The sequence below is a fragment of the Tachyglossus aculeatus genome, chromosome 3, assembly GCF_015852505.1.
Source record: "Tachyglossus aculeatus isolate mTacAcu1 chromosome 3, mTacAcu1.pri, whole genome shotgun sequence".
NCBI classification, from domain to species: domain Eukaryota; kingdom Metazoa; phylum Chordata; class Mammalia; order Monotremata; family Tachyglossidae; genus Tachyglossus; species Tachyglossus aculeatus.
The window spans coordinates 9,928,740-9,951,157 of NC_052068.1; the positions used below are offsets into that span (position 1 = coordinate 9,928,740).

A 22,418-nucleotide genomic window follows, 5' to 3' on the forward strand; every position below is an offset into this window, starting at 1 on the left:
GGGAGGGTACAAATGAAAAGCAACGTGGCTTAGTGTCAAGAGCCCAGGCTTGGGAGTCAGAAGATGTGGGTTCTATTCCCAGCTCCACCACTTGTCTGCTGTGTGACCTTGGGGAAGCCACTTCACTTCTCTATGCCTCAGTTACCTCATCTGTAAAATGGGGATGAAGACTGTGAGCCCCACGTGAGATAACCTGATTACCTTGTATCTACCCCAGTGCTTAGAACAGTGCTTGGCACATAGTAAGCTCTTAACAAATATGAAGATTATTATTATTATTACAATACAACAGAATTAGTGGACACATTCCTTGCCCTTAATGAGCTATGGCACATCTCCTCCTACAAGTGACTTTGAGGCGATGCCAGGAGTTTAAGCAGCATGGCATAGTGGCTAGGACCCACACCTTGGAGTCAGGACATCATGGGTTCTAATCTTGGCTCTGCCACTTAATAATAATAATAACAATAATAATAATAATAATTATTATTATTATGGTATTTGTTATGCACTTACTACGTGTGAGGCACTGTACTAAGCGCTGGGGTGGATACAAGCAAATCGGATTGGACTCAGTCCCTGTCCCACGTGGGGTTCACAGCCTTAATCCCCATTTTACAGATGAGGAAACTGAGGCTCAGGGAGGTAAAGTGACTTGTCCAAGGTCACACAGCAGACAAGTGGCAGAGCCGGGAATAGAACCCATGACCTTCTCACTCCCAGGCCCAAGCTCTAGCCACTACTCCATGCTGCTTCTCAAGAAGGACCTGGATTCAAATTCCGGCTCTTCCACTTGTCTGCTGTGTGACCTTGGGTGAGTCATTTCACTTCTCTGGGTCTCAGTTACCTCGTCTATAAAATGGGGATTGAGACTACCCCACATAGGACAGGGACTGTCTCCAACCCAATGTGCTTGGATCCACCCCAGTGCTTTTGTACAGAGCCTGGCACATAGTAAGTCCTTAACAAATACCATAATAATAACAATAATAATAATAATGGCATTTATTAAGTGCTTACTATGTGCAAAGCACTGTTCTAAACGCTGGGGAGGTTACAAGATGATGAGGTTGTTCCACGGGGGGCTCACAGTCTTAATCCCCATTTTACAGATGAGGTCACTGAGGCACAGAGAAGTTAAGTGACTTGCCCAAAGTCCCGCAGCTGACAACTGGCAGAGCCGAGGTTTGAATAATAATAATAATAATGATGGCATTTATTAAGCGCTTACTATATGCAAAGCACTGTTCTAAGCGGTGGGGAGGTTACAAGTTGATCAGGTTGTCCCACATGGGGCTCACAGTCTTAATCCCCATTTTACAGATGAGGTAACTGAGGCACAGAGAAGTTAAGTGATTTGCCCAAAGTCACACAACTGACAAGTGGCAGAGCTTGGATTTGAACCCATGACCTCTGACTCCAAAGCCCATGCTCACTGAGCCCACTGAGCCACGCTGCTTCTCCAACAAATTATAATTAATAATCAATAAATGTATTTTCATTATTTAATCTCAATCAACAGAAGTCTGGGGCCTCCGTGCTTTAAATCCCTCAATCATCTGATCCATTAATGTTATTGATTGAGAGCTTACTGATTGTGGAGCACTTTATTAAGCACTAGGGAGAGTTCATTATAACAGAGTTGGTAGACATGTTCCCTGCCCACAAGGAGTTTACAATCAGTGTGTAACACCTCTAGATTATAATTTATCCCACGAGATTATAATCTCTCCCCACTCAAGTTTACGTCACTCTGGTACCTGGATAATTTTTCTCCAAGAACATTCAGTCCATGCGTTCCCCCATACTCAAGAATCTCCAGTGGTTTCCCATCTTCCTCTCCATCAAACAGAAACTCCTCACCTTAAGCTTTGAAGCATTTAATCATCTTGCCCCCTCCCACTTTACCTCTTTGATTTCCTGTTACAACATAACTCACACATTTTGTTCCTCTAATGCCAACCTCGATCTCGTCTCACTGCCGACCCCGCACCGATGTCTTACCTCTGGTCTAGAATTTACTGCCTCTGGCTGACCACCTCCCACCTCCAAAGCCTTATTATTAATAATAACAATAACGATAATAATAAATAATAATTGTGGTATTTGTTAAGTGCTTACTGTGTGTCAGGCACTGTACTATGCCCTGGAATGGATACAGGATACAGTCCCTGTCCCACATGGGGCTTACATTCTTACCCCCCATTTTACAGATGACATAACTGAGGCCCAGAGAAGTGAAGTGACTTGCCCAAGGTCACGCAGCAGACACGCGGAGGAGCCGGGATTAAAACCCATGACCTTCTGATTCCCAGGCCCATGTGCTATCCATTACACCATGCTGCTTCAAATCAAATCACCTCTAGAAGGCCTTCCCTGACTAAGCTCAAATTTCCTCTCCTCCCGCTCCCTTCTGTGGGAGGTGATCCCTTCCACTTGGTTTTGCTCCCGTTATTCACCCCACCCTAAGCCTCACAGCACTTATGTAATATATACGTTTATATTAATATCTATCTCCCCCGCTAGGCTGTAAGCTCGCTGTTTGCAAGGAATGTGTCTATCAATTTTGTTATAGTGTATTCTCCCAAGCACTGAGTACAGTGTTCTGCACACAGTAAGTGTTCAATAAATACAATTGATTGATTTCTCTAGGGTGAGGATATTGGGCACACTGTGTAATGCAAATACTTACTGAGCGGTCTGGTAGGTGCCATATGGTAAGTACCCAAGGTCCCCATCCTCAAGGGGTTTGCGATGAAAGCTTCAGGGAAATATTTTCACTGAAAGCTAGTTTCCCCACTAATCTTGTCTTCCTCCTTCTGAAAGTTGGTAGGGAAAAGACTTTTCACCAGAAAATGAATCAGACAAATCCTCATGGGGGAAACAGCATTTCAAGAGAGATTTAAAGATAGGGTAGAGCTGTGATCTGGTGAATATCAAGAGGGAGGAAATTCCAGGCCGGAAGGATACAAGCAAATGATCAGAAGCTGGAGAATCAAGGACTTGTAGTACAGTGGGTTGAGCTTCGGAGGAATGAAGAATGTGAGCTGGGGTGTTATGGGAGAAGGGAATTGAAAAGTAAGAGGGAGAGAACAGATGGGTTTAGATTTCACAGTGGTTTCAGCAGCATTTTTGGAAGTTTCTCTCCCCTCATTGTTGCTACTGAGTCAGTTGTGATCCAGGAAGCCCTCAGCTTGACAGTAAATCTATCAATCAGTCAATCGTATTTATTGAGTGCTTACTATGTGCAGGGCACTGTACTAGTACAGTTGATTTTTGATTCATGCTGTAGATGGGTGCCACTTTTCTTAAAGAAACAGTGTTATAAATAGGGCATCGGCCCCTAAAATAAGCTTGAATTCCCCATAGCAACCAAACCGATGAGTCTTACAGTGACATTAGTGCATTTATAGCGAATCAGAGAGGTGCTACTACAGGATAACCAACTTGCAATTTGCAGGAAATAAAATGGACATGACAACCTTCCCATGTAATTCCACCTGGTAATCATCATCAATCATCATCAATCGTATTTATTGAGCGCTTACTGTGTGCAGAGCACTGTACTAAGCGCTTGGGAAGTACAAGTTGGCAACATATAGAGACAGTCCCTACCCAACAGTGGGCTCACAGTCTAAAAGGGGGAGACAGAGAACAAAACCAAACATACTAACAAAATCACATAAATAGAATAGATATGTACAGGTAAAATAAATAAATAAATAAATAGAGTAATAAATATGTACAAACATATATACATATATACAGGTGCTATGGGGAAGGGAAGGAGGTAAGATGGCTCAGTCTGGGAAGGCCTCCTGGAGGAGGTGAGCTCTCAGTAGGGCCTTGAAGGGAGGAAGAGAGCTAGCTTGGCGGGTGGGCAGAGGGAGGGCATTCCAGGCCAGGGGGATGACGTGGGCTGGGGGTCGATGGCGGGACAGGCGAGAACGAGGTACAGTGAGGAGATTAGCAGCAGAGGAGTGGAGGGTGCGGGGTGGGCTGTAGAAGGAGAGAAGGGAGGTGAGGTAGGAGTAGGTAGGTAGTACTGTGTGCTGAGCACTGTACTAAGTGCTTGGGAGAGTACAATACAACAATAAGCAGGCACATTAACTACCCACAATCTTGAAGCCCAGGGTGAGGAGTTTCTGCCTGATGCGCAGATTGATTGGTAATCTGGTTAACAGTCTTGACTACAGGACTCCCGAGTGAAGCAGAAGCCTGTCCATTCCATTCATAGTTTGGGCAGTGGCTAGAGAGTTGAAGGCAATTTGTTACAAGTCAAATCTCACCTGATCTGGGCAGCAGTAGCATGAGAGAGAGTCGAGGGCATAGACTCGAGTTTACTGCTCTGAAGGAGGCAATGATAAACCACTTCCAGATTTTTACCAAGAAAACTATGGATCCACTACCAGAATGATTGTGGATGGAGGTGGGCCGTTCTGGGAGAGATGTGTCCATGATGTAGCTATGGGTCGGAGATGACTCAACGGCATAAGACAAGACAAGAATCTGGTTAACTACCCATTCCTCCCCATTCCCCCACTCCCATCCTCTTCCACTCCACTGCCTTTCCCGTGTCTTTTTAAACTTATTCAGTACATGGAGTGCTTTGCACATAGTAAGCGCTTAACAAATGCCATCATTATTATTATTGAGAACTTTCTGTGAGCAGAGCACCCTACCAAGCACTTGGGAGAATACAATAGACATAGTAGAGACAATCCCTGCGGCATGACCTTGGGCAAGCACTTAACTTCTTTATACCTCAGTTTTCTCATCTCTGAAATGGGTGGTAAATATCTACTCCAGACTGTTAGCCCTATGTGATAATAATAATGATTATTACAACAAGAATAATAATGATACTTAGGACAAGAACTGAATTTGAGATGATTATCATTGATCAAGCCCGGTAGTAATACGTACTAGTGCTCAGTACAGTGCTTGGGACATTGTAAGTATTTAGCAAGTGTTGTTATTATTGTTACTATTATTATCATAAATATATTTTTAATATCTGGCCAGTAGAGGACAGTGTTCGAAATTCCACTCTGTGAGAATGTCACAGTTTGTCAAGCTTTGGAGAACATCACACCTCTCCTAAAAATACGGACCAGATGTCATTTTGGGGCTTGATAATTTTATGTTTTGTTGTGTTTTCGTCATATTTCTGAGACCCAAAAGCACTGATACTTTAAATAAATTTGAATTTACTTTGATACAAACCAAATGAAAACACCCTACTGTCTATTCTTCACAGCATATTTGGTCAGCAAATTTTCTCTCTCCCATGTAAGACAGGAAAAGACATTTGCCTGAGAAAAGTCACAAAGCTTAATTTTCAACTGAAGCAAATTGTTTGTGAAAACATATGGGAACATTAATTGAGTTCATTCATTAATTCAATTGTATTTATTGACTGCTTACCGTGTGCAGAGCACTGTACTAAGTGCTCGGAAAGTAAAATTCATCAACAGAGAGAGACAGTTCCCTGCCCACTGTGGACTCACAGTCTAGAAGGGGGAAGACAGGCATCAAAACAAGTAAACAGGCTTCAGTAGAAATAAATAGAATTATATATACATATGGTTCTCATATATATACACAGATAGTACACCTATAGGGAGTTCTCTTGCCTATCCTGCCTATCGTTATAAGAGTAGTAGTAACAATCAATCATATTTAGTGAGCATTTACGATGTGCAGAGAACAGCAGTAAGAATCTGGGGGACTTCAATACAACAGAGATGTATCCCCTGTTCACAACAACCTACCAGTCTGGAGGGGGAGACAGATATTTATCTAAATAAATCATGGACATGTACATAAGTCTTTTAGACTGTGAACCCACTGTTGGGTAGGGACTGTCTCTATATGTTGCCAACTTGTACTTCCCAAGCGCTTAGTACAGTGCTCTGCACAGTGTAAGTGCTCAATAAATACGACTGATAAGTTCTGTGGAGCTGAGTGAGGGTGGGGTGAATAAAGGTTGCAAATCCAGGCATAAGGGTAATGCAGAAGGAAGTAGAAGAGAAAATGAGAGCTTAGCCAGGGAAGGCCTCTTGGAGGAGATATGCTTTTAATAAGGTTTTCAAAGGAGAGAGAGAGAGAGCGAGAGAGAGACAGAGAGAGAGAGAGAGGAGAGATCGTATGTCAGATATGAAGGCAGGATATGGGTGAGAGGTCAATGGAGAGATAGATAAGATGGAGGTGCAGTGAGTAGGTTGGCATTAGAGGAAAACAGTGTAAAAATCATCATCATCCTGATCATCATTATCATCAGATGGTATTTGTTAAGCACTTACTTTGTGTCAATCACTGTTCTAAGAAGCACCATGGCACAGTGGAAAGATCACGGGCTTTGGAGTCAGAGGTCATGGATTCAAATCCATGCTCTACCAATTGTCAGCTGTGTGACTTTGGGGAAGTCACTTAATTTCTCTGTCCCTGAGTTACCTCATCTGTAAAATGGGGATTAAGACTGTGAACCCTTTGTGGGACAACCTGATCACCTTGTAACCTCCCCAGCACTTAGAACAGTGCTTTGCACATAGTAAGTGCTTAATAAACGCCATTATTATTATTATTATTCTAAGCTCTGAGGTAGAGAAGAGTTAATCAGGTTGGGTACAGTCCCTGTCCCATATGGGTTTCACAGCCTAAGTAAGAAGGAGAACAGGTGTTAAATCCCCATTTTATAAATGAAGTTAAGTGACTTGCCCAAGATCACCCAGCAGGCAGATGCAGCATGCCCTAATGGATAGAGCAAGGGCTGGAAGTCAGGAGGACCTGGGTTCTAATCCCTGTTCCACCATTTTTCTGCTGTGTAATATAACATAATAAAAAAATAATGAACTAAGTACAATACGCTATTAATGCAACACAAAACCAATAAATCATATATAGAAGCAGTGTACTCTGGTGGAAAAAGCTCAAACCTGGAGGCCAGCAGAACTGTGGTTCTAATCCTGGCTCTGTGACTTGCCTGCTGGGTGACCTTGTTCAAGTCACTTCACTTCTCTGTACCTCAGTTACCTCATCTGTAAAATGGGCATTAAGACTGTGATCCCCATGTAGAACAGGGACTGTGTCCAATTATCTTATATTATCTGATTATCTTATATCTACCCCAACACTTAGTACAGTGCATGGCACATAGTAAGTGCTTAACAAATACCACAAAAATCATCATCATCATTATTCTCTGTCCCTTAATTTCCTCATTTGTAAAGTGGAAATTCAGTACCTGGCCTCCCTCCTACTTAAACCATGAGCCCCATGTGGGACAGGGACTGAGTCCGACTTGATTGTCTTTTATCCATCTAATAAGAATCCATATAATGGTATTTGTTAAGCACTTACTATGTGTTAAGCACTGTTCTAAGCACTTAGTACAGTGCTTCCACATAGTAAGCCTTTAAGAAAATACCACTCTGATTATTATGATTTTACTGAAAAAAAATCTATGAGATGAGAACAATGATTAATTCAAGAACAGTAGGGCATCAGGGAAGAGTTTTTTGTCCCTGGCAGCCTGGTCCAACCATTGCAAAAGTCACTTTTGTGGCCTTCCTGGCATTGGGAAGTAGCGTGGCTCAGTGGAAAGAGCCCGGGCTTGGGAGTCAGAGGTCATGGGTTCTAATCCTGGCTCCACCACTTGTCAGCTATGTTACTTCAGGCAAGTCACTTAACTTCTCTGTGCCCCAGTTACCTCATCTGTAAAATGGGGATTAAGACTGTGAGCCCCACGTGGGACAACCTGATCACCTTGTATCCTCCCCAGCACTTAGAACAGTGCTTTGCACATAGTAAGCACTTAACAAATGCCATCGTTATTATTGGGAAGGTTGAAGAAACTTCAGGAATTTCATTTCTACTGCCAATCAATCAATCAATCAATCAGCCCATTGTACTTATTGAGCAGTGACTGTGTGCACAGCATTATACTAAGCGCTTGGGCGAGTGCAATACAATCTTAAACAGATTCCCTGCCCACAATAAGCTTGAAATCTTGAGGATGGACAGGGCTGAAATCGTGGTTGCAATAGTAATAATTATGGTACTTTGTTAGCGCTTACTATGTGGCAAGCACCGTTCTATACGCTGGGGTAGATTCGAGTTGCGGCCTCCTCCTCTTCCAGCTTCCCGTTGCTTCAGTAATTGAAGGCACTTGATAAGAATTAGGTGACTATTAAAAGACTCATGATTGTTTTGGATAACCTTCATTTTATGAATCGTGATGGCCAGAAATACATCCAAGCGTTCAAGTTCAGGCATGGAGAGTTCAAGCCTATAATTAATGGTTTCATCGCTTGACATTGAAAAGTGATTTGTGTCAGTCACTTCATAATTACATGTGCGGTGACTCAAGGTACCTAGGAACCAAAACCACAATCAGGCTAAAAAGCAAAATGAAATCTCACCTTGAAAATGACAGCAAAGCTAGGTCACAGCTCTGAACGTTCGGAAAATATTGCTACTAAGGGAAATCACTTTATTAGGAAGACTGGTGACAGTGGATTGGACCCTCACCTGGCTCTTTGAGAAGTCCTCCCTTCTCTTCCATCATTTCCAAACTAGTCTTATCCTCAGTCTCCATCTTAAAGTGTGGAAAATCGATGCAGTGATAAAAAAACTGAGAGCTTGGGAAGTAATGTCTGACCCCACCCACGGAACATAAGCTGCTTCTTTTATTTTACTCTCTTTTGTTTTCCCAATCAGTTTGTTCTGTGGACTGCACTTAATTCACTCAATCATATTTATCAGTGCATACTGTGTGCTGAGCACTGTACTAAGTGCTTGGGAGAGTACAATACAACAATAAGCAGGCACATTAACTACCCACAATGAGCTTACAGTCTAGCCTGGAGGTCTTGTCTTGTCTTAATACCTATAACAATGCCATTGACTCATCTCTCCCAGAACCCCCACCTCCATCTGCAATCATTCTGGTAGTGGATCCGGGATTTTCTTGGTAACAATCTGGCAGTGATTTACCATTGCCCTCTTCCGCGCAGTAAACTTGAGTCTGCCTAGAGCCTCTCTGTCTCTCTCTCTCTCTCTCTCTCTCCTAGACCACCCTCTCCAATCTGGTTTCCATCTCCTACACTCCACCTAAACTGCCCTCTCAAAGGTCACCAGTGACCTCCTTCTTTCCAAATCCAATGGCTCCTACTCTATCCAAATCCTCCTCGACCTCTCAGTTACCTTCGACACTGTGGACCGCCCCCTTCTCAACACGCTATCCAACCTTGGCTTCACAGACTCCGTCCTCTCCTGGTTCTCCTCTTATCTTTCCAGCCATTCATTCTCAGTCTCCTTCGTGGGCTACTCCTACCCATCCCATCCCCTTACTGTAGGGGTTCCTCAAGGGTCAGTTCTTGGTCCCCTTCTGTTCTCTATCTATACTCACTCCCTTGGTGAACTCATTCACTCCCACGGCTTCAAGTATCATCCTTATGCGGATGACATCCAAATCTACACCTCCGCCCTGCTCTCGCTCACTCCCTCCGGGCTCATATATCCTCCTGCCTTCAGGACATGTCCATCTCGATAATAATAATAATGATGGCATTTGTTAAGCGCTTACTATGTGCAAAGCACTGTTCTAAGCACTGGGGGGGGATACAAGGTGATCAGGTTGTCCCACATGGGGCTCACAGTCTTAATCCTCATTTTCCAGATGAGGTAACTGAGGCTCAGAGAAGTTAAGGGACTTGCCCAAGGTCACACAGCAGACGTGTGGCAGAGCTGGGATTCGAACCCATGACCTCTGACTCCAAAGCCCGGGCTCTTTCCACTGAGCCACGCTGCTTCTCTAGATGTCTGCCTGCCATCTAAAACTCTATATGAACAAGATTGAGCTCCTTATCTTCCCTCCCAAACCCTGTCCTCTCCCTGACTTTCCCGTCACTGTAGACGGCACTACCATCCTTCCCGTCTCACAAGCCCACAGCCTTGGTGTCATTCTCGACTCCGTTCTCTCATTCACCCCACACATCCAGTCTGTCACCGAAACCTGTCAGGCTCACCTGCACAACATCACCCAGATCTGCCTTTTCCTCTCCATCCAAACCGCCACCTTGCTGGTTGACTCTCTCATCCTATCCCTACTGGATTACTGCATCAGCCTCCTCTCTGATCTTCCATCCTCCTGTCTCTCCCCGCTTCAGTCTATACTTCACTCTTGTTGCCCAGATTATCTTGTACAGAAGCGCTCTGAGCATGTCATTCCCCTCCTCAAAAATCTCCAGTGGGTGCCTGTCAACCTACGAATCAAGCAAAAACTCCTCACTCTTGGCTTTAAGGCTCTCCATCACCTCACCTCCTCCTACCTCACTTCCCTTCTCTCCTTCTACAGCCCAACCCCCACCCTCCACTCCTCTGCAGCTGCTAACCTCCTCACTGGGCCTCGTTCTCGTCTGTCCCACCATTGACCCCTGTCCCACATCCTTCCCCTGGCCTGGAATTCCCTCCCTCCACACTTCCGCCAAGCTAGCTCTCTTCCTCCCTTCAAAGCCCTACTGAGAGCTCAGCTCCTCCAGGAGGCCTTCCCAGCCTAGGCCCCCTTTTTTCTCTCCTCCTTCCCTCCCCATTGCCCCCCCCCACCCTACCTCCTTCCCCTCCCCACAGCACTTGTATATATTTGTACAGATTTATTACTCTATTTTATCTGTACATATTTACTATTCTATTTATTTTATTATTGATATGCATATAGCTATAATTCTATTTATTCTGATGGTTCTGACACCTGTGTACATGTTTCATGTTGTTGTCTGTCTCCCCCTTCTAGACTGTGAGCCCATTGTTGGGTAGGGACCGTCTCTATATGTTGCAGACTTGTACTTCCCAAGTGCTTAGTACAGTGCTCTGCACATAGTAAGTGCTCAATAAATACAATTGAATGAATGAATGAATGAGTCTCCACCCTCGACTCTTTCCCATGCTGCTGCTGCCCAGCACAGGGGAGTTTTGACTTGCAGCAGATTGCCTGCCACTCACTAGCCATTGCCCAAGCTAGGAATGGAATGGGTACCCATCTGCTTGACTCTCCCTCCCATAGTTCAGACTGGTAGCGTAGTGGAAACTCTCCAGGTGCAGCCCTGAGAGGGGTAGGTGGGAGGAGACAGGCAGTAATAGAAATAAATAATTTATAGATAGGTATGCAAGTGCTGTGGGACTGGGAATAGGGAAGAGTAAAGATTACAGGAACGCTCTGGGCATGTCATCCCCCTCCTCAAAAATCTCCAGTGGCTGCCTATCAACCTCCATATCAAGTAAAATCTCCTATTGGCTTCAAAGCTGTCCATCCCCTTGCCCCCTCCTACCTCACCTCCCTTCTCTCCTTCTCCAGCCCAGCCCACACCCTCCGCTCCTCTGCTGCCGCTAACCTCCTCACTGGGCCTCCTTCTCACCTGTCCCACTGTTGACCCCTAGTCCACGTCCTACCTCTGTCCTGGAATGTCCTCCCTCCTCACATAATAATAATAATAATAATAATAATAATGGTATGTTTAAGCACTTACTATGTGCAAAGCACTGTTCTAAGCACTGGGGGGATACAGGGTGATCAGGTTGTCCCACATGGGGCTCACAGTCTCAATCCCCATTTTACAGATGAGGTAACTGAGGCACAAAGAAGCTAAGTGACTTGCCCAAAGTCACACAGCTGACAAGTGATGGAGCTGGGATTAGAACCCATGACCTCTGACTCCAGAGCCTGGGCTCCTTCCACTGAGCCACGCTGAATCTGCCAAGCTAGCACACTTTCCCCCTTCAAAGCCCTACTGAGAGCTCACCTCCTTCAGGAGGTCTTCCCAGACTGAGCCCCCCTTCTCCTTTGCTCCTCCTCCCCTCCCCATCACCCCGACTCCCTCTCTCTGCTCTACTCCCTTCCCCTCCCCTCCCCACAGCCCTTGTGTATATTTGTACATATTTATTATTCTATTTATTTTATTAATGATGAGTATATATCTACAGTTCTAGTTATCTGTTTTGATGCTATTGATGCCTGTCTACTTGTTTTGTTTTGTTATCTGTCTCCCCCTTCTAGGCTGTGAGCCCGTTGTTGGGTAGGGATTGTCTGTTATTGAATTGTACTTTCCAAGTGCTTAGTACAGTGCTCTGAACACAGTAAGTGCTCAATAAATATGATTGAGCGAATGAATGAATGAATGAATGAACAAAGGAAGCAAGTTAGGGCAATGCAGAGGGGAATGGAAGAGGAAAGGTGGGTATTTATACTACCCAGAGGGTGGCAAATACTGCCCTTCACAGCATGGCAGCGTGGCTCAGTGGAAAGAGCACAGGCTTTGGAGTCAGAGGTCATGGATTCAAATCCCAGCTCCACTAATTGACAGCTGTGTGACTTTGGGCAAGTCACTTAACTTCTCTGGGCCTAAGTTACTTCATCTGTAAAATGGAGATTAAGACTGTGAGCTCCCCATGGGACAACCTGATCACCTTGTAACCCCCCAGTGCTTAGAACAGTGCTTTGCACATATTAAGTGCTTAATAAATGCCATCATTATTATTATTACGGCCTTGTGCATATCTCCTCCATGAGGCCTTCCCTGACTAAGCCCTCTTATCCTTCTCCCTCTCCCTTCTGTATCACCCTGACTTTCTACTTTTATTCATCACCCCCCAGCACTCCCAGCTCTTATGTCCATATCTGTCATTTATTTATTTCTTTATATTGATGTCTGTCTCTCCCTCTAGACTGTACACTTGTTGTGGCCAGGAAATGTGTCTATTATATAGTTCTATTGTACTCTCCCAAGTGCATAGTACTGTGCTCTGCACACAGTAATGGCTCAGTAAAGTCATTCATTCATTCATTCAGTTGTATTTATTGAGTGCTTACTGTGTGCAGAGCCCTGTACTAAGCACTAAATATGGTTGACTGGCTGACTGATGGAAAGAGCCTCAGTCTCTGAGTCTTGAGACCTGGTTTCTCATCCCTCCTCCACCACCGTGTGATCTGGAGCAAGTCACTTGACCTCAGTATGCCTCAATTTCCTCACTTGAACAATAAGGATTAGACACCCCCTTCCTTTTCCTCTAGATTTGGAGCCTTTCCCCTCCTTCCCCGCCAAAGTGGGCACAGAATTGGTGACCAGTCTGATTATCTCTTATCTTCCCCCAAGGAGCAGCATGGCGTTGTGGATAGAGCATGGGTGTGGAATCAGAAGGTCACAGATTCTACTCTGGGCTCCACCACTTCTCTGCTATATGACCTTGGGCAAGTCACTTCCCCCTCTAGACTGTGAGCTCACTGTGGTCAGGGAGTGTGTCTGTGTTGTATCGTACTCTCCTGAGCGCTTTGCACGGAGTAAATGCTCAATAAATATGATTGAATGAATGAATGAACCTCAATTCCCTCATCTGTAAAATGGGGATTGAGACTGTGAGCCTGGTTGGACTGCGTCCAACCAGAATTTCTTGTATCCACCCCAGTGTTTAGTACAGTGCCTGGCACTTATTAAGCACTTAACAAATACCACAATTATTATTAGTAGTAGTAGTAATAGTAATAGTAGTATATAGTAATTCCCTAAGGACTTATGTCCTGTCCCACCGTCGACCCCTGGCCCTCGTCTTTGCCCTGGCCTGGAATGCCCTCCCTCCACACATTCGCCAAAATAGCTCTCTTCCTCCCTTCAAAGCCCTACTGAGAGCTCACCTCATCCAGGAGGCCTTCCCAGACTGAGCCTCCTTTTTCCGCTCCTCCACCCCATCCCCCCCCGCCCTACCTCCTTCCCCTCCCCACAGCATTTGTATATATTTGGACAGATTTATTACTCTTTTTATTTTACTTGTACATATTTACTATTCTATTGATTTTGTTAATGATGTGCATATAGCTATAATTCTATTTGTTCTGACGATTTTGACACCCGTCTACATGTTTTGTTTTGTTGTCTGTCTCCCCCTTCTAGACTGTGAGCCTGTTACTGGGTAGGGACCGTCTGTATACGTTGCCGACTTGTACTTCCCAAGCGCCTAGTACAGTGCTCTGCACACAGTAAGCACTCAATAAATATGATTGAATGAATGAATAAGGAATGCTGTGCCTGTTCATTTTCTGTTTTCACCTGTTGTCTCTTTTAGGGAGCTGATTCTGTCCAGCGTCGATATTAGTGCCACCGGGACCTGGGAATGCTTGGTCAACAATTCCTACGGGTCCAGAACCAAGCGGGTGGAAATCTCTGTCCTGGAAACAGCGGCGCCTTACTGTCCTGCAGAAAGGGTCATCAATAATAAAGGCGATTTCAGGTAGGATTCGGCTCAGGGATTCTCATTCCGGTAGGGCATGGAGTGAAGCAGGGAATGGCCAAGTGGAGTGAGCCCAGGCCTGGGAATCAGAAGGTCGTGGGTTCTCTACTGGACTCTGTCAGTTGCCTGCTATGGGACCTTGGGTATGTCACGTCACGTCTCTGGGCCTCAGTTCCCTCATCTGTAAAATAGGAATTGAGACTGCGAGCCCCATGTGGGACAGGGACTATGTCCAACTTGATTTGTTTGTATCCACCCCAGCACTTAGTAATGCTAAATTCTAGATTTTAAAACAAGTTTAGAGCACTCTTTGGCAACCTTCTAACTGGAAGAGTGAACTTCCATCCCTGCCATGGAATGCCAGAATATCTAGTGCAAAGTGACTCGTAGAAATTGGGGGGAAACATATTTACCTGTGAAGTGGAAGGAAATATTTGAAATAGGCCAAATGGCATTTGGGGGCATAATAATGATTGTGGTATTTGTTAGTGCTTACTATGTACCAAGCACTGTACCAAGGGGCTAGGCTAGGTAGCATTGCCTAGTGGCAAGAGCACAGGCTTGGGAGTCAGAGGTCACGGGTTCTAATCCTGGCTCCCTCACTTGTCTGCTGTGTGACCTTGGGCAAGTCACTTAACTTCTCTGTGCCTCAGTTACCTCGTCTATAAAATGGGGATTGGGACTGTGAGCCACACTTGGGACAACCTGATTACCTTGTGTCTCCCCCAGCGCTTAGAACAGTGCTTGGCACATAGTAAGTGCTTTACAAATAACATAATTATTATTATTATCATACAGGATAATCAGGTCCCACATGGGGCTCACAGCGTAAGTAAGAGGGAAGACAGGTATTGAATCCCCATTCTTTTGATGAGGAGACTGAGGAACGGAGAAATTAAGTGATTTGCCCAAGATGATACTGCAGGTAAGTGGTGGAGATGGGATTAGAACCCAAGTCTTCTGACTCCCAGGCCCAGGCTCTTCTCATTAAACCACACTTTTTCCCTAAATACAGTTCCTTGCTAATGAATATTTAACTCCTGTTGTATTCCCCCTAGCAGTTAGTATATTGCTGCACACTGAGAAGGTGCTCAGTACACCTGGTGATAGATCGATAGTCAGCCCCTGGTTTACTGAAACCGCATTTGAGCAATGTTTGGCTGATACGACTTGGGGGGTTGAAATGATCTGGTGATGCAGAAGAAGGCTAGCAATTCTGACAGAGAAATTCTCCAGGGGAGGTGTCACATATGGAAATGGGAAGTGGCAGAGTACATCCTCACCACTCCCATCCTGGAGTAGGAGAGTTCTGGTTCTCGCTGAGCTCCTGCATCCAACCCAGAAGGCTACTGGGGGATTGCCGCTATCCGTTCCTGTACATGGGACACTTGGGGAGAAAATGCCATTCTAAAACTAAACTACATGTCGAGTCCAGAGTCGGACAAGGTCTCAGAGTCTCAGCATAGACAGGACAGCTGAGTCCTGATCTTCCCAGTCTGGATCTCCCCAGCCCAAGAGAGCACTGAGAGTTGTAGTGTAGACAGGATGTCTGAGTTCTGATCCTCCAGGCCTGGATCTCCCCAGCCTAGGAGAGTCCTGAGAGTGTCAGTATAGGCAGTTGGTCTGTCTCCTGATCTTCTAGTACTGAAATTTTCCTGCCTGAGAACTGAGAGCATCAGTGTAAGTGGGAAATCTGAGTCCTGATCCTCCCTAAGTGATCCACTCCAGACTTTCCTTTCCTTCACTTTCCTTTGATGTAAAAATAAAAAAATTCTGATATTAAGTGCTTACTATGTGCCAAGCACTGTTCTAAGCATTGAGGTAATTACAAGGTAATCAGGTTGTCCTACATAGGGCTCACAGTCTTAATCTCTATTTTACAGATGAGGTACCTGAGTCCCAGAGAAGTGAAGTGACTTGCCCATGGTTACATAGCAGACAAGTGGCAGAGTCGGAATTAGAATCCAAGTCCTTTGACTCCCGACCCCTTGCTCCTGCCACTAGGCTATGCTGCTTCTCATCTTCAAACAGATGTTGGGTTTTTGAGTGTTTCAAGAGAAGCAGTGTGGCTCAGTGGAAAGAGCATGGGCTTTGGAGTCAGAGGTCATGGGTTCAAATCCCAGCTCTGCCAATTGTCAGCTGTGTGACTTTTGGCAAGTCACTTAACTTCTCTGTGCCTCTGTTCCCTCATCTGTAAAATGGGGATTAAGACTGTGAGCCCCTCGTGGGACAACCTGATCACCTTGTAACCTCCCCAGTGCTTAGAACAGTGCTTTGCACATAGTAAGCGCTTAATAAATGCCATCGTTATTATTATTATTATTTCAGCTTTCTTTTCTGTTTTATTTACCTTCCTTGCCTCTTCCCTTAGAGAAGCAGTAGGGCTGAGTGGATAGAGCACAGACCTGGGAATCAGAAGGACCTAGGTTGCCATCCCAGATCAACCATTTGCCTGCTATGTGACCTTGGGCAAGTCATTTCACTTCTCTATGCCTCAGTTCCGTCATCTGTATAATGCGGGTTAAGACTGTGAGCCCTTTGCGGGACAGTCCTTCTACACTGTGAGCCCGTTGTTAGGTAGGGATTGTCTGTATTTGTTGCTGAATTGTACTTTAATAATAATAATAGTATTTGTTAAGTGCATACTATGTGCAAAGCACTGTTCTAAGGGCTGGGGGGAATACAAGGTGATCAGGTTGTCAATCAATCAATCAATCGTATTTATTGAGCGCTTACTGTGTGCAGAGCACTGTACTAAGCGCTTGGGAAGTACAAGTTGGCAACATATAGAGACAGTCCCTATCCAACACTGGGCTCACAGTCTAAAAGGGGGAGACAGAGAACAAAACCAAGCATACTAACAAAATAAAATAAATAGAATAGATATGTACAAGTAAAATGAATAAATAAATAGAGTAACAAATATGTACAAACATATATACATATATACAGGTGCTGTGAGGAAGGGAAGTAGGTAAGATGGGGGGGTGGAGAGGGGGACGAGGGGGAGAGGAAGGAAGCGGCTCAGTCTGGGAAGGCCTCCTGGAGTAGGTGAGCTCTCAGTAGGGCCTTGAAGGGAGGAAGAGAGCTAGCTTGGCGGATGGGCAGAGGGAGGGCATTCCAGGCCCAGGGGATGACGTGGGCCGGGGGTCGACGGCGGGACAGGCGAGAACGAGGTACTGTGAAGAGATTAGCGGCAGAGGAGCGGAGGGTGCGGGGTGGGCTGTAGAAGGAGAGAAGGGAGGTGAGGTAGGAGGGGGCGAGGTGATGGAGAGTCTTGAAGGCCAGGGTGAGGAGTTTCTGCCTGATGCGCAGATTGATTGGTAGCCACTGGAGATTTTTGAGGAGGGGAGTAACATGCCCAGAGCGTTTCTGGACAAAGACAATCCGGGCAGCAGCATGAAGTATGGATTGAAGTGGGAAGAGACACGAGGATGGGAGATCAGAGAGAAGGCTGATGCAGTAGTCCAGACGGGAAGATGATTTGTTGATGTGATAAAATTTGATGATGATAACTACTCTTCTCCCCTTCAAATCCTTACTGAAGGCCTATCTCCTCCTAGAGGCCTTCCCAGACTAAACCCCACTTTTCCTCATTTCCCACTCCCTTCTTCATCTTCCCTTTGCTCCTTCCCTCACCCCCAGCTCCACTGCACTTATGTGTATATCTGTAATTTTATTTATTTTTATTGATGTCTGTCTCTGCCCCTCTAGACTGTGAGCTCGTTGTGGGCAGGGAATGTTAATGTTTATTGTTGTATTCTGCTTTCCCAAATGTTTAGTACAGTGCTCTGCACACAGTAAGAGTTTAATAAGTGACTGATTGAATGAATGAATGATTCACACATGCAGACATATGAATATAGACAGCCCCCATTCGCCCTCACCCAAGAGAGACACATACTCAGACAGAGACCCAGACACAGAGTGACTCTGAGAGAACCACAGTAAAAGCACACTCAGGAAGGGAATGTGTCTGTTTATTGTTCTACTGTACTCTCCCAAGCGCTTAGAACAGTGATCTGCACACAGTAAGCGCTCAATAAATATGATTGAATGAATGAATGAATCAATCGTATTTATTGAGCTTTTTCTGTGTCCACAGCACTGTACTAAGCGCTTGGGAAGTACAAGTCGGCAGCATATAGAGATGGTCCCTACCCAACGACGGGCTCACATTGACTGACTGACACACAGACTATGCCATCAGAGGGGACACACAGTTATTTTGCACAGAGGGTAACAAAAGGGACAGATGGGGGAATTATAACAATAATGTGGTACTTTATATGTGCTTGCTTTGTGCCAGGCACTGTACTAAGCGCTAGGGTAGGTACAAGTTCATCAGGTTGGACACAATCCCTGTCCCACACAGGGCTCACAGTTTTAATAACCATTTTAAAGGTGAGCTAACTGAGGCACAGAGAAGTTTTTTTTCATGTTTTTTATGGTATTTGATAAGCTGTTAATATGTTCCAGGAACTGTACTAAGTGCTGGGGTGGATACGAGCAAATCAGGTGGGACACAGTCCCCGTCATTTATTCATTCAGTCAGTCATATTTATTGAGTGCTTACTGCGTGCGGAGCACTGTTCTAAGCACTTGTAAAGTTGAGTTGTAAAGTTGCTTGAGAAGCAGCGTGGCTCACTGGAAAGAGCCCGGGCTTGGGAGTGAGAGGTCGTGGGTTTTAATCCTGACCCCGCCACCTGTCAGCTGTGTGATTTTGGGCAAGTCACTTAACTTTTTTGTGCCTCAGTTCCCTCATCTATAAAATGGGGATTAAGACTGAGCCCCACATGGGACACGTGCTGCCTCGAATTCCTCAGCACCAACCCTCTCCTCGACCCTCTCCAGTCTGGCTTCTGTCCCCTACATTCCACGGAAACTGCCCTCTCAAAGGTCACCAATGACCTACTCCTTGCCAAAGCCAACGGCTCATACTCCATCCTAATCCTCCTCGACCTCTCGGCTGCCTTCGACACTGTGGACCACCCCCTTCTCCTCAATACGCTATCTGACCTTGGCTTCACAGACTCCGTCCTCTCCTGGTTCTCCTCTTATCTCTCCGGTCGTTCATTCTCAGTCTCGTTTGCAGGCTCCTCCTCCCCCTCCCATCCCCTTACTGTGGGGGATCCCCAAGGTTCAGTGCTTGGTCCCCTTCTGTTCTCGATCTACACGCACTCCCTTGGTGACCTCATTCGCTCCCACGGCTTCAACTACCATCTCTACGCTGATGACACCCAGATCTACATCTCTGCCCCTGCTCTCTCCCCCTCTCTCCAGGCTGGCATCTCCTCCTGCCTTCAGGACATCTCCATCTGGATGTCTGCCCGCCACCTAAAACTCAACATGTCCAAGACGGAACTCCTTGTCTTCTCTCCCAAACCGTGCCTTCTCCCTGACTTTCCCATCTCTGTTGACGGCACTACCATCCTTCCCGTCTCACAAGCCCGCAACCTTGGTGTCATCCTCGACTCCGCTCTCTCATTCATCCCTCACATCCAAGCCGTCACCAAAACCTGCTGGTCTCAGCTCCGCAACATTGCCAAGATCCGCCCTTTCCTCTCTATCCATACTGCTACCCTGCTCGTTCAAGCTCTCATCCTATTCCGTCTGGACTACTGCATCAGCCTTCTCTCTGATCTCCCATCCTCGTGTCTCTCCCCACTTCAATCCATACTTCATGCTGCTACCCAGATTGTCTTTGTCCAGAAACGCTCTGGGCATATTACTCCCCTCCTCAAAAATCTCCAGTGGCTACCAATCAATCTGCGCATCAGGCAGAAACTCCTCACCCTGGGCTTCAAGGCTCTCCATCACCTTCCCCCTCCTACCTCACCTCCCTTCTCTCCTTCTACAGCCCACCCCGCACCCATCGCTCCTCTGCCGCTAATCTCCTCACCGTACCTCGTTCTCGCCTGTCCCGCCATCGACCCCCGGCCCACGTCCTCGCCCTGGCCTGGAATGCCCTCCCTCTGCCCATCCACCAAGCTAGCTCTCTTTCTCCCTTCAAGGCCCTACTGAGAGCTCACCTCCTCCAGGAGGCCTTCCCAGACTGAGCCCCTTCCTTCCTCTCCCCCTCATCCCCCTCTCCACCCCCCCATCTTACCTACTTCCCTTCCCCACAGCACCTGTATATATGTATATATGTTTGTACATATTTGTTACTCTATTTATTTATTTATTTATTTAACTTGTACATATCTATTCTATTTATTTTATTTTGTTAGTATGCTTGGTTTTGTTCTCTGTCTCCCCCTTTTAGACTGTGAGCCCAGTGTTGGGTAGGGACTGTCTCTATATGTTGCCAATTTGTACTTTCCAAGTGCTTAGTACAGTGCTCTGCACACAGTAAGCGCTCAATAAATACGATTGATGATGATGATGATGAAGCAGTGGGGTAGATACAAGAGGTTCAGACAATCAAAGAGGCAGGAGGAGTGAATATCTTTTCTTTTTATGACATTAGTTGAGCACTTACTATGTTCCAGCAAGTGTACTAAGTGCTGGAATAGAGACAAGCCAGTCAGGTTGGACACAGTCCCTGTCCCTGAAGGGGCCCACAGACTTCATCCCCATTCATCCAGATAAGGTAATTGAGGACCAGAGATGTGAAATGACTTGCATGGTGTCACCCAGCAGACATCAGCGCTTAGAGCAGTGCTCTTCAAATAGTAAGTGCTTAAGAAATGCCATCATTATTATTATTATGTAGTGGAGCCGGGATTAGAACCCAAGTCCTTCTCATTCCCAGGCCTGAGCTCTATCCATGAGGCCACCCTGCTTCTCAATCTTCTTCCCATTTCACAGGTGAGGAAACTGAGGCACAAGATACATCTGGCCTAAGATTACCCAGCAGGGCACGGACAGAGCTCGAATTAGAAATCACATCTCCTGACTCCCTGTCCTTTGCTCTTCCTACTTGGTCACATTCAATCAATCAGTCAGTGGTATTTAATAATTATGGTCTTTGTTAAGCACTTACTAAGTGCCAGGCACTGTACTATTTATTGAGCACTTACTGCATGCAAAGAACTGAACTAAACATCTGGGAGAATGCAGTAATAATAATAATAACGACGGCATTTATTAAGTGCTTACTATGTGGAAAGCACTGTTCTAAGCGCTGGGGAGGTTACAAGGTGATCAGGTTGTCTCACGGAGGGCTCACAGTCTCCATCCCCATTTTACAGAATGAGGTAACTGAAGCTCAGAGAAGTTAAGTAACTTGCCCAAAGTCACACAGTGGACAATTGGTGGAGCCGGGATTTGAATCCATGACCTCTGACTCCAAAGCCCGGGCTCTTTCCACTGAGCCACGCTGCTTTACGCTGCTACTCTAGAGTTGGTAGACTTGCTCACAGCACTAAAAAAGCTCATAATCATAAGAGTAATAAAATGATTCTTTTTTCATAGAGCTTGCATTTTTATGAAGCAATTTCACACTAGGTATCTCAGTGAATCCTCACACAGCCCCTGTGAGGTACGGACATGCAGGTGGTATCCCAGTTCTACGGGTGAGGAAACAGAGGCCCAGAGAGGTTAAGTGATTTGCTCAAGGTCCTTCAGCCAGCCAGGGCCAGAGCCAGAACTAGAACCCAAGTCTCTTGTCAAGCAGCATCATGCCTTCTCCACAAGACCACACTTACTTCCTACTATGGCTGGTGTCAATCAGTAGTATTTACTGAGTGCTTCCTGCATGTGGAGCACTCTGCTAAGTACTTGGAAAGTACACTATCTGACATCAGGCTTCACCTAGTGGATAGAGCACGGGCAGGGAATCAGAGGGACCTGATTTCTAATCCCAGCCCTGGCACTTTTCTGATGCATGACCTTGGACAAGTCACTTCACTTCTCTGAGCCTCAGTTACCTCATCTGTAAAATGGGGATTGAGACTGTGAGCCCCACGTGGGACAGGGACTGTGTAGAACCCAATTTGCTCGTATCTACTCCAGCGCTTAGTACAGTGCCTGGCACATAGTAAAAACTCTTAACAAATATCACTATTATCTTTGTTATTATTGTTATTATTAATAATCCTGGCTTCCCCACTAGTCTTCTGTATGACTTTGGGCAAGTCACTTCACTTCAAAGCCCTACTGAGAGCTCAAAGCCCTACTGGGAGCTCACCTCCTCC

The 22,418-nt window shown here is 45.7% G+C and overlaps 1 protein-coding gene across 1 annotated transcript in view; it reads left to right on the forward strand.

Annotated features, from left to right (window-relative positions):
* The window catches only part of ADGRA1 (adhesion G protein-coupled receptor A1), a 732,027-nt gene that overhangs the window by 322,925 nt on the left and 386,684 nt on the right, over window positions 1-22,418 (forward strand). The window contains exon 8 of the mRNA XM_038744384.1: window positions 14,116-14,280. Within this exon, the coding sequence (XP_038600312.1) occupies window positions 14,116-14,280 (165 nt within the window). The remainder of the gene's footprint in view (window positions 1-14,115; window positions 14,281-22,418) is intronic.